This window comes from Gracilinanus agilis, chromosome 5, assembly GCF_016433145.1.
Source record: "Gracilinanus agilis isolate LMUSP501 chromosome 5, AgileGrace, whole genome shotgun sequence".
In the NCBI taxonomy this organism is placed as follows: Eukaryota; Metazoa; Chordata; class Mammalia; order Didelphimorphia; family Didelphidae; genus Gracilinanus; species Gracilinanus agilis.
Window position 1 is genome coordinate 64,255,286 of NC_058134.1, and position 12,935 is coordinate 64,268,220.

The 12,935-nt window shown below is 37.6% G+C and overlaps 1 protein-coding gene across 1 annotated transcript in view; it reads right to left on the reverse strand.

The window, feature by feature from the left end:
• LOC123249468 (uncharacterized protein C10orf67, mitochondrial-like) overlaps window positions 1-12,935 on the reverse strand; it is a 66,690-nt gene that overhangs the window by 42,972 nt on the left and 10,783 nt on the right. The window contains exons 3-5 of the mRNA XM_044678486.1: window positions 11,828-11,974; window positions 5,346-5,493; window positions 3,871-3,929 (exon numbers count right to left, since the gene is read on the reverse strand). Of these exons, the coding sequence (XP_044534421.1) occupies window positions 3,871-3,929; window positions 5,346-5,493; window positions 11,828-11,974 (354 nt within the window). The remainder of the gene's footprint in view (window positions 1-3,870; window positions 3,930-5,345; window positions 5,494-11,827; window positions 11,975-12,935) is intronic.

The window sequence follows — 12,935 nt, forward strand, 5'->3', positions numbered from 1 at the left end:
GGAGCATGAATCATGTAACCACGCTAAAAATGAATATTAATAAATGTTAAAAAAAAAAAAAAAAAAAAAAGAAGTTGACGAAAAAATCCAGGTATGAGGTTATGAATACCTGGAATAGGGACACGGCCATGAGAAGCAATTTGAATGGAGAAATAATCACTTTGCATTTGGAGATCAGGGATAAAAAAGAGAGATCAGACAAAAGTTATTTTTGAAGATGTGAGCCTGGGAGAGTAAGAGAATATTGGTACCATTGAAGATAGGGAAGGAAGAGGCAGCTTGAGCAAGGAATTTAGTTTTGAACATTTTGAGTTTCTTGAGAGCAGAAAAAATAGGCAACACATTATGATACCTTGTAAGTAGTTGGAGATTCTAGGCTGGCAAACAGTTGAGAAACAAGTTATGATGAAAAAGGTTTAAAAGTTGTTAACTTAAGTGTATGCTTATGGAATATAAGATCAGTTTACCAAGGGTTGTGAATGGACGTCCAAAAAAGGTAAAAGGAGTATAAAGCTGAAAAAATATTTCCTACCTTTATAAAGAAAGACAGAGACAAGCATGGGGCCAAGGCTTCAACTAGGAAAAGCTTCTCCATTTGGTGGATGGGTCAAGAAAGAGAAGCCACAAAGAAGGTGGCAAAATGAGTCATCAAGGCAAGAAGAAAACCAAGAAAGTGTCATGTCAAGAAAGTTTCCAAAAAGAAGGAGAAAAGTTTCAAGAAATATGAGTCTGATAAGGACAATTAGGACTACAAATATCAGGTAAAGTTAATTTATTCATTTTCATCTACCCATATTCTTATTTATTTGGGATAACAGGTTATTTTTCTTTGGCTAACTTTATTTTTCTTTAGGGTAAATCTCTTCAAATTTTCTCATTCTTGTTTGTCATCAAACAGTGAATTTATTTATAGATACTAACATAGGGGTAACTGATTTTCAAGTTATCCTTCCATGAACAACATAACTTGCACATGTTCCTTTATACTTCTCAATTTTACATCGAGAGACTGTAATGATGGTTCTAGATGTGCATAACATTTAATCACTTTCAGTTAATTCAATCATGTCTCCCAAATTAGTAAAATGGAGTCAGACCATAAGGAAGTTAAATATTCTTTGAGAGAAACTTAAGCAAACAATCAAGACCAAATTTTAAGGCATCATGATTTCAACAATAGCTCATTAAAAGTATCTGGTGTGTATTAGAAATAAATATTTTAGTAAAAGAAATTTTGAGTAAGCTAACTTTATTAGGATATCTTTCACTTAGTAGATATGCATATAAATAATACTAGGCTAATGGTAATAAATAACTGGTTCCAACAACAAATAAAGAGCAACCGAGGCAAGGGAACCACAGCAAAATTGTCCCAAAGTCCAAGACTTCAAATGAGAGAAGGAAGGAAGGAGTTACAGAAAACATCTTCAATCAGGAGCTTGAGACTCTGAATAAAGATTCTGGATACATACTTTTCTTCATTTCTCATGGCCCCAGGCTGCCACCTATGGAACCTTCATCTTAGTCCCTAATAATGGAGCCATTTGTGTTCTAGGCTCTTTGCTCCTCTCTCTCTCTTATTCTGGATAAGAGGAACATAAATGGGAAAGTTATATTTCTATGGATCTAAAAAAATAGTTAAAAATATAAATTAAAAAATATTTCTATGGTTCCATTCCCCCTCCTCCTAGGATGCTTCACCAGATAAAAGACACTATTTGTCAAGCCTCTTTCCCTTTTCTGTGCAAAGCTGAAAATTAGTTGGAAGAGAGGATAGGGAGGATTGAGGAGTTCTTATGACCCAGGAAAAGGGTCCTAATTACCCTATAAATTCTTTTTTTTAAACACTTACCTTCCATCTTAGAATCAATATGATACTTTGAAGGATTTGAAATTTCCTCAGGGTGGGTATCTTATTTAAAAAAAAACTTACTTTCCATCTTAGAATCAATACTGTGTATTGGTTCCATGGCAGAACAGTGATAAGGGTTATTAGACAATAGGGGTTAAGTAGCTTGCCTAGGGTCACACAGTTTGGAAGTATTTGAGGTCAGATTTGAACTCAGGACCTCCTGTCTTTAGGCCTGGCTCTCAATACACTGAGCCACCAAGTTGCCCCCTACCCTATAAATTCTTATAGGAAAATTGGCCCAGTAAGATAAGCATTTCTTTTGAAAGTATTTGTATATATTATTTCTCTTCAAAATTAGATAATGTTTTTAAATGAAGAGCTATCTGAAACTTAAACATTAATTATTACCATTAATTATGATGACAGCATGGGTTAGCTAGGAAGCCTTATCTTTCCTTTGCTATCAGAAGAGTTGCCTCATTTTTCCTTACTATGGGGTAAACACAATAATTTTTATGTTGTATATTATGAGCCTGGCTCATTTATAGAGAAGAGAGTACTCATTGAGTTAGCTGGTGCCTGTTTATCTTGGGAAGGGGCCATAGAGGGATGATGAGCTGGTCTTGGCATTAAGGAGGAGGGAGAGAGTGTCTGTGTTAGATCTGGCACACTGTATAGTGTTCTGTAACAAGAATATTCCCCAAGAGATGCTGTACGGAACACTGTGGGACATCACGCTCGCAGAAGAATCAAATAACCATTCCCTCAAAGGGCAATGGGAACACACACCATGAGAGTCAGCAGGCTATAATGCCAACAAGTGAGGCAAACCCCATAACTGATGGCATGTCTAACTGGAAAAGGAGGATGGTCAGTCATCTAGTAAGAAGAGAGCCAACACAGTCACACTCAAGGCATCACAATACCAGAAGAATGAAAGGGACACCTTTAATGAGAGGGCGAATCCTCTATGGAAGAGGACAAAGGTGAGAAACTTGACATGGAGAGTCTGTCATCGTTATCAATTTAAAAGATGCCAGGTCCAGAGATAGGAAGTCCTGGGTTCAAAATCTGCCCTTACACTTCCTAGCTGGGCAACTCACTTAACTTCCTTTGCCTAGCTCTTACTGTTCTTCTGCCTTAGAACCAATACATAGTATTGATTCTAAAATGGAAGGTAAGGGTTTTTTTAAAAATAAGATACTCAATGTGATTTGGGGTTTAGGCCTTAAAAAAATCACTCTATAGCAAAAATGAATAATATAGAAATAGGTATCAAATGACAACATTTGTATAACCCAGTGGAATTTCTTGTCAGCTCTGGGAGCAGGGAGGGAGAAGGGGAGGGAAAGAAAATGAATCATGGAAACATGGAAAAATATCTTTAAAAAATAAATAAATGAAGTTTGGTATGTAAAAAAAAATAAGATATCCACCTTGAAGAGATAGCAAATCCTTAGAAGGATCAAAAAGGATTGTGACGGGGGGCAGCTGGGTAGCTCAGTGGAGTGAGAGTCAGGCCTAGAGACAGGAGGTCCTAGGTTCAAACCCGGCCTCAGCCACTTCCCAGCTGTGTGACCCTGGGCAAGTCACTTGACCCCCATTGCCCACCCTTACCAATCTTCCACCTATGAGACAATACACCGAAGTACAAGGGTTAAAAAAAAAAAAAGGATTGTGATGCAGATTACTATCATTTTCCCCCCTAACTCAAATACTTCCATTGAATCTTCTGTATAACACTTTTTAGTTGTCTCATAATTAATCTCAAGTTATCAAATTTACAAAATAAGAAAAGGTTTCCAACAAGTGATCACTTTTCCAAAAAGAAATGCAATTTAGGAAAGAATCCCTTCTCATCATTAGTGACCCAACAATAAGCAACGGAACAGATGAGAACGTATTATGCCCATTTTCTTTTGCTTTGCAAAACTATTTGGAAATTCTGCTGGTGCCCCCAAGCACGCAGATATTTCAATTAAAAAGGGTCATTCATCAATGTCAAAAAGTTACAGTACCTTGGCAATGAGTTTCTGATCCTGCTCCATTCTTTGTTTCATAGCCAACATTTCACCTTCTGAAAACAAAAGAAGAGAAAAGCAGACCATGAAATTACATGCTTCTGTCCATGCATTCCAACTGTGTGCGCTAGGTCAGTCTGTAAGCCAATGGAATGCACAGTGGCCCAAAGTCCTAGCAGGACTGTGACCTTCACAACCGCCCTTGACCTTCCCAGCCTCCTTCCTGCTGTTCAGCCTGCCGGTCAGATGGAGATGAAGAAGTAAGTTCAAGAGCTAAGTGTGGCACAGAGCCACCACTTTCCACTTTCCCCCAGGATGAGCCATGGACATCTCTGCTGTTAGTCACAGCCAATACAAAGTATGTTAGCAGGTCTCTCTCTCTCTCTCTCTCTCTCTCTCTCTCTCTCTCTCTCTCTCTNTCTCTCTCTCTCTCTCTCTCTCTCTCTCTCTCTCTCTCTCTCTCTCTCTCTCTCTCTCTCTCTTCTTTACATTCTGTCCTTCTGTCTTAGAATCAATACTAAATATTGGTTCCAAGGTAGAAGGGTGATCAAGGCTGGGCAATGGGGAATAAATGACTTGCCGAGGGTCACACAGCTAAGAAGAATCTGAGGTCACATTTGAACCCAGGTTCTCTGGACTCCAGGCCTGGTTCTCTATCCACTGAGCTATCTAACTGCCCCCCTAGGAAGTCATTCTTCATTACACTTGCTAAGCTTTAGAGCAAATGATAAGTGAAAATATTTTGGAGGGTGGTGTATTTGAGCACTGTAGTCATACTCCTGCTAAGTGACCTAATTTTATTTTCACACCATTCAGCTTTTCACTCATCAGAAGAAGAGTTAGCTCAAGATCAATTATGTTTGCAAGTCACCAAAATATATAAATGCACTTGTTTAGTAACTTAGTGGAAAGAGATATCAACACCACAGTTTGTGATACAAATTCCCCCAGAAAATAAAGCTAAGAAGCATGTTTTCAACGATGCTTTGTTTCTGTACAAAGCATACTCAAACATGTATGAATAATTATCTAAACTTTTACAGGACCATAATATAACTTTTTATGTACAAATGACCACATACCCTCAGCTGTCTTAGTTTCTCTAAGCATAGAAAACATCAGATGAATTAAGTTTCTTAAATCTTAGTCAACTGACCAGAAGTAAACAACTCTACCATGATATTGTCAAGTTAAAATGGTAGAGTTCAGAAATGAGTAGCAAATGTCCTGACTCTCAGAAAAGAATGCTTTAAAAAAAAAGAAAAACAAACAAACAAAAATCCCTTTTCCCAGAAATAAATCACAGATCATGGCTCTTTCTTAGGAACAGTCAAAATTCCAAGCAGACTAAGCAGATGGGCTAAAGAAATGGGCAAGATTCAAACAGGGTAACCTGCAATTTAAATCTTAGAGGGGAGGCTCAGACTGATCTGTCCTCGTCCACTGACTTACAGTCGGCTTCCAAATGTTACCTAAGAGCGTATTTGTCTTTTCACAGAGTTGAAGGTCTTCTTCAAGTCCTGTAATCGACTTCTGTAGTTTTTCATTATCTTTTTTGAGTGCGGCAATGTCCTTTTCTAGATTTGTTATTTTTTCATTGCATTCTTCCTTCATAAATTCCTGAAAGATGGAAAATTTCCATATTTCTAAGCCAGGATTGAAACAGGCAACCCCCCCCCCAAGAAGCACAAATATAGAGCAGCGCCATCATATCGTTTTCTGAATTCTATTACACATTGATTTCTACTCTGAATGGAGAAAATGAAAAGAGCTTGCTGGAAGAAAGACTGCAGTACATTATGTACAAAGACCATAACACATGGGGACATTTTATTGACAGGAATAATGCATATCATACTGTTTGTGCGCCCTCATCATTCAGGTCAATTTCTTATGGAGGCTGTGTCCGGGGAGGCAGCTGGGGCCTCTCCACCCACACTTCCCTCTGTGTTTCTGAAGCGCTGTCCGTAACTAGGCAAGCTGGGGAGACTGTGGATGGGCAGCACCAGGGGGTTGCAAAGTGCACGGCTAAGGAGGGGGGCTTGTTGCCTTTGTGCTATCGCTCAGTGTTGGAGCTGCCAGTGTCAGGAAGACCACATCACTTGTCAAACTGGTGACGTTTCCAGGCTGGGAGCCGCATGGAGTCCATCAGGCCCGCCGATAGCCACACAGTGGGTTTTCTGCTTGGTGCAGGAGCCACCCAGAGGCAATTCATACTCGGAACATTAACATGGCTTTGCATGCCTGTCACACTGGGGCTGTGCAGGCGGTTAATGCTATTGAAGACTTCGGTTTAAATCTCTATGCAAACAGTGATTACCTTGTAAGAAGGTTTCAGGATAACTTACAACAAAAGACTTTAAAGTTATAGTTTTAGGAAAGCAAACTCATTTACATTTTTATTATGTGTGCCTTTTGTTTAAATCTTGCCACGTCCATTATGGTGGAGTCTTTTTCTTACGCAACTGAAGCTTATTGGGTAGCTGGTCCTTTTTTCTTGTCTGTTTCCAAGCTATTGAAAACATCTGAATATCCTCTCTGATGGGTCTCTTTGCTGTGCCTGCCATACCCTTCTTTAAAATGAAGATGTAACAGGTTTTTTTTAGAGGGGAGAGTCAGACTTTACTCGGAACTGGAGTACGTCTGGCCAAGTCTTGGGTCTATAAAGACGTTAACGGGATTCAGGGGGGAAATCGTGACATTTCTACGTAGCACTTATTCTACCCTGGAAGCAAAGGGAGGAGAGCTGTAAAAAACAGGTGACCTGACATGAAGAGTGAGTCTCAAAGCAGGCTACCCTGAAAATTACAAAGAAATAAGAACCCTCAAAGCCATCTTCAGCCAAACTAAAAAAAAAAGAAGAAAAAATCTCATCGCTACAAATGTTGAATAACTACTAATAAAAGTAACAAAGCTCACTCCAAAGCCCGGCTATATTGTCCCACTGTATCCTACTATGTCTCTCTGATTAACTTGAAAGATGTGTGAAGGTAAATAATAACTAAATAATGAAATAAATAAATAATAGAAAATTGCTTGGGCGTGTGAATCCCGTTCATTTAGAAGGGAAATAGGTAGCTAATATGCATTACATAAAGTTGTGATTCACTCCCAAATCTGCACGTTGAAATGTTTGTTTTAGGTTTTTAAGAAGGGCAACTGAAAGAACAAATGACTAATAGTGTTTGGTTGTTATTCTGAATTATTATATTTTTTAATGGAAAACTATGTTCTTTAAAAATGTTGGTTCCCTTTTCATTAATAAGGTATAATGAATTATTGTCAACTAGAAAAACTTGCCTAAATCTCCTAAAAATCAACCAAATTGTTTTCTTAATAAAGACTTCTTCTATTTGGACTTATTAGTTTCTTGCTTGACATTATTCAATCCTAAACCACTTCAGAATATATTTCTAGACTCAAAAGGCTTTTTAAATAACCAGTCCAGACCTTAATAGGCTTAAGAATTCGTTAATTTGAACATCAACAGCTGATTACATGAAGGCTTATTATCATAAACTAAACAATCTAATTTGAATTAATCAGATGAAGTGATGTGTAAAATTTAACATAATTTAAGACCTAAATACTCTCCTCACCTCATTTTTTTTTAAATTGTCTTAGAGCAGTGATTTGGGAAAATAGAACTGGTTAATTTGCCCATTCATCAATTGATAATAACTCATGGTTTGCTCGGATAATCTTTAGCTCTGGCTCCACCATCTGTTGTAAAGGAGAACTGCAAGTAATTAACTATTCAGTGTCCTGCAGCCATGAGGACACTCATTAGCAAAGTGAACAAAGGAATAGTTCTCTGTAGCTACAGTCATCTGTTACACTTTGAGTGGCAGGTTTTGTGGGAGTGTTTTTTCTACCATCTGCCCACAGCAGTAGTTTTTTGGCTTGCTTAAACCAAGAGACTTTTAAATGAAATAGTGTAAGCCACACAAAGTTAGGAGGAAGGTGATCATTAAATGGTAGTTAACAAAATAGAACCATTTAAAGGCACCTTCTAGGGGAGATGTTTATCTGTGCCCATCTATTATCTGCCTGGATGTTTGTTTGTTTTTTAAATCAAGGCATTTACACGATTGAAATGAAGATTTTTCTCTCCTGGGAAGCCAAGGACTGTGGGCGACTTTACAAAATATTGGTCATAGTTCTCTGAAACCCCATCCCCACGACTGGGACATCTGGCCCCCTTGGCGTACACCCCATTTCTCCAATGAGTCCTCATTATGTATGTAGTTTCCTTTGAGGCCCCAAAACATCCCTGGGAGAATAGGAATAATTTTAGAAAGCGCAATGAGGACGGAGGGTCTTTCTGCATCTTCTCAGCATCCTCTATCAGAGGGTGGAGAAGCAAGTCTGTCTCATCTCTGCAATCTACCATGACTAGCATTTAGGCTTCTCAAAGTGGTATCTGTTGGAGAGGGGACGCCTGAAGCCCACCCACTGTCTCCTGACAGCCACAGAGAAGAGCAGGTGCTTTCCCTGGTAAGTGACAGCCAGACAAGAGACACACTGAGGCAGGGTAGCCCTGGGGTGCTATCTCCTGAGTGACAGCTCTGTTTCAGAGCTGTTTGGCAAGAGGCAGGCGCACGTTCACCAAGGGGGGCTTCATTTGCTTCCATCGGCGTTTGGGGTGAAGAAGACTCAAAAGAAAAGCCTCTCTAAAACAAGAGAGCCGCTTGAGAGAAAACTGAGATGCCCCAAGAGAATAGGTTCTTTTATAATATAACTTTTCTCTCATCTACCCACGCTCACATATTCCTGGGGGAGATGGGGGAGGCACCTCACCTACCTATGCAGTGGGGTCAGGATTTGGTGCCAGAATAGACATTTGAAATCTTTTAAGTCTATCCTCTTCATTTTCCATTTGAGGAAACTGAGACCCACAGAAGTTAAGTTACCTGTCCAAATGATACAGGTAGTAGGTAAAATAGTGAGGATTTGAACTCAAGTCCTCTGGTTCCAAATCCACTATAACAGAAAAGGGGAAATGGACATAAACATGTGTTCTGCCCTAGAATAGTAAATCCTTCTTGACCCCTGATAGATAACTCCCTGTACCCACTCCCTCTCATTACTGCCTTTCTCTCCCTCCTTCCGCTTAAAAAACAAAATACTTTCTATATTCCCTCTAATTCAATAACTTTCAAAGGGATACAAAGATACAGAACATGCACTAAGGAGGGAATTCATTCTGTTACCTGAAGATTTTACTTTTACTTGCTTTGCTATAATGTAACATTTAAAAGAATAATTTAAAATTTTTTCATTTCCCAAAATAGCTGTTGAAAAAAATGTTAAAAAAAAATCAGGACAGCTAGGTAGCACAATGGTAGAGCATCAGGCCTGGAGTTGGGAAGCTCAGGATTCAAATCTGACCTCAGACACTTCTTAGCTATGTGACCCTGGGCAAGTCATTTCCTACCAATTGTGGAGCCCTTACCATTTTTCTGCCTTGGAACCAATACACTACTGATTCTAAGATGGAAGGTAAGCGTTTTAAATATGTGTGTGTGTGTGTGTGTGTGTGTGTGTGTGTGTGTTATTTGTATATAAAACATATTTTATATACACACATATGTGTGTATAATGTGTGTATATATTTATATGTATGAAAGATAATGAAGTTGATGGAAAGCTTGTTTACATGATGTTCATTACCAATGCCACTACAATATCATAGGTACTCTAGAACCTTAGTTTTACAGCAACTTCAATAAAGCAATTCTCCTCAAAGTCACAAATTTCTCAAACATCAGATGCTAAGCGCCTCGTTTTTTCACCACCAGGGGGGGCAATTGTATAAGGTGACATCTTCATTTAGCCCTCATTTAAGGGAGAGGAAAATTTACTAGAAGTGTAATAAGAGTATCTAGTGAAAATCCTTATTCAAATTAAACTAGAAGGAATAAGGATTTTAAAAATTAAAATCGATTCCTTTAAGCTTTAAAAAATGTCCATTTTTCTCTCTTTCCTTGAGCATTTTTCACCCCCATGTTGTATGATATTGACAAAATATTTTGTTAATCTGCTATTTGAAAATAATAAACCTAATAAAACTCACTTTAGGGGACTGTTAGATAATTGTTTAAAACAATGCAATTAGGAGAGTTAAATTAAAATTTTTGAATTAAAAAAGGGCATATACAAAGGTATAGAGACTTTCAAAGTAAATTTAATCCCAAAAGATAGAAAGTATTTTCTTTCATGCTTTTTTTTTAACGAGATATGGGGATTATGGGTTGAAGGTTCGTGGGGAGATTCCCTTTTCTATTGTATGTTACATTGTCCTGAAGTCTAATCAGAGGTAAGTCACCTCCATCCTTGACCTGCTACCTTGGAAGAGACCCCAGAAGTCACAGAAGTCTACCTGTCCCCAAGCACAAGGCTTTTCTATATAACATACACCCAAAGTAGTTCGCTATTCTCTTCCAAATGATCTCCAACTCCAAGCAGGGAATAACATCTTATTCTAAACAGAGAACAATCTAAAACATGATCAGGAAAAGGTTTTCTCTTCCATTCCAATAGAATATAAGCTCCTTGAAGGCAGGAACCATTTTTCATTTTTGTCTTTGTATCCCTAGCACAGAGTCTAGCCCATAGTAGGTATTTAATAAAGTCTAGTGGATTGACTGATTTTGTAATCTAGTTTAATAAATATAAGTTGAAAAGCAACTTTGTGGGGCATAAAAAAACTTTTAGGATTTTTTCTTTTCCCAGACAGAAAATTGATACAAAGCATTCTCTTTTCTCTTTCTTTATTCTGCATCAATTCATTTGAGCAATAGGGAATTTGACTGCTACTACATGAAGGGAAAAAAGAAAAGTCTGAGAACTTCTCTTAAATATATTTTGATAATTGGTATATTGGTATATAATTAGTCAGTATAATTGGTTTCCTTTGAAATCCTATGTATTTTACATATTTAAAAATCTTATTTTGAGACAGGATCTACAAGCTTCACCAGACTGCTATCACACACACACACACACACACACACACACGCGCGCGCCTTGCTTTAGAACTTTAGAACTGTGTTTGTTTTTTTAAACCTTTATCTTTTGTCTTAGAATTTTAGAATTCAAACTGAATATTGGTCCAAGACAGAAGAATAGTAAGAGTGAGGCAATGGGGGTTAAGTGACTTGCCCAAAGTCACACCACTAGGAAGTGTCTGAGGCCAAATTTGAACCCAGAAACTCCTATCTCCAGGACTGACTTTTAGAATTATTTTTAAGATTTTTTGATAAGAAGATAAGTTGCTAGTCAAAAAGTGTTTAACAAGTGTTTACTATACACTAATTAATTTGATTCCTGACCTCAAGGAGCTAACATTCATTGCATCTTTCAGAATTTCTAAAGTAAAGTAGGGCACTTCAGACTCTTCTGATTTAAGACAAACTTAAAATTAGAAATAATAAAATAGGATCCCTCCCCCTCAAAAAAAGTTGTCTTCTCTCTATTTTTTCTTCTCTAATAGTTTTTTTAGTTTGGGGTGGTTTTTCTTTAAGGAAAAATATTGAGTACTTTGTTTTCATTTATAAATAGAAAATTGTCCTGTTCCTGAATCTGTAACATGGAGACGATAATGCCTTTAGTGCTTGCTTCCCAGGATTGCTGGGAATCTCAAACAAGGCCACGCTATTTGCAAACTTTAATATATATAATATAATATAAACGTCCACTGTTCAGATGATGATGAAATTACTGCTGTTGTTTCTAAACTGGATCTTCTACAAAGTGCTTCCAAGTTAAAAAAAAAAAAAAAAAAGGAACCAGTTTAGCTCCTTTGATGGTCTAGGCCCTAGAGGCTCTATCAACAGGGGTAATAATTTTGACCACACATTCTTCTCCCTAAAAATTCAACTTTTTGATATCTGCTAAAGATGTTTAGAAATATTTTAACAATTAGTTCATTATACCTTCCCATGCAACTTACCAACTTGTAAATTTCATTTTGTCGATAGAATGATAATTCGTCTTTTAAGTCTTCAATTATTTTATTTTTGTCCTGAAGCTTTTTTCTCAGAATCGAGAGACTCAGTCCTGGCGCTTTTCCTTGTTCTGGCTCCACTTCAAAGTATTGCTGTTGAAAAAAATAAAACATTCAGAATCAGAAATAAAAATCAGACAAAATTTAGTGACAATATGGTCCTTTATCTCTGTGGTCTTTTTCTAAAGGAAAAAGCAACTCCACTTATAATTTATACCCTCCTTTCATTTTAAATTTTAATTAAAGATTTTAAGGTTTGGGGTGTGAACTGGATATTGTGAATATCTGTGTTTCCCAGCCTACATTATGCTTGCAGAAAGGAGAAATGTCTAAATGGTCTACTGTGGTATGCAGGGGAACATGAAACCTGTTGGTAGGAGTATAAAAGTTTAGATGAGATATGGTCCTACCTACCCTCAAGGAGCTTCCAAACTACCAGGTGGTTCAACTGGGCTCTGCAGAGCTGGTACTTGTCAATTGAAAGCTTTGGAAGAACCAATCTAGTGCTTTAATTTGTCATTTAGGAATGATGGAGGAAAGGAAGGAAGTGAACGATAGCACATTTTGGTCTGCATTCAGACTCTATCACTTCTTTGTCTGAAGGCAGATGACATTTTTCATCTCAAGTCTCTGGGCTTGTCTTAGATCACTGTATTGCCAAGAATAACTACGTCATTCACAGTTGTTCATCAAAAAAGGATGCTATTACTGTATACGATGTTCTTCTGGTTCTGCTCACTTAACCTTTCATCAATTCATGTAAGTTTTCCAAACCATCCTACTTATTCTTTCTTATAGCACAATAGTATTCTGTTATAATCCTATACCACAACTTGTCAATCATTCCCTAACTGATGAATAACCCCTCAATTTTCAATTCTTTGCTACTACAAAAAGAGCTGCAATATTTTTATGCAAATAGATCCTTTTCTTTTTTTTTCATCTCTTTGGGATACAGAGCTAGTGGTAGTATTGCTGGATCAAAGAAGAGAGCTCTTTGAGCATAGTTTCAAATTGCTCTCCAGAATGGTTGGATCAGATCACAGTTCTACCA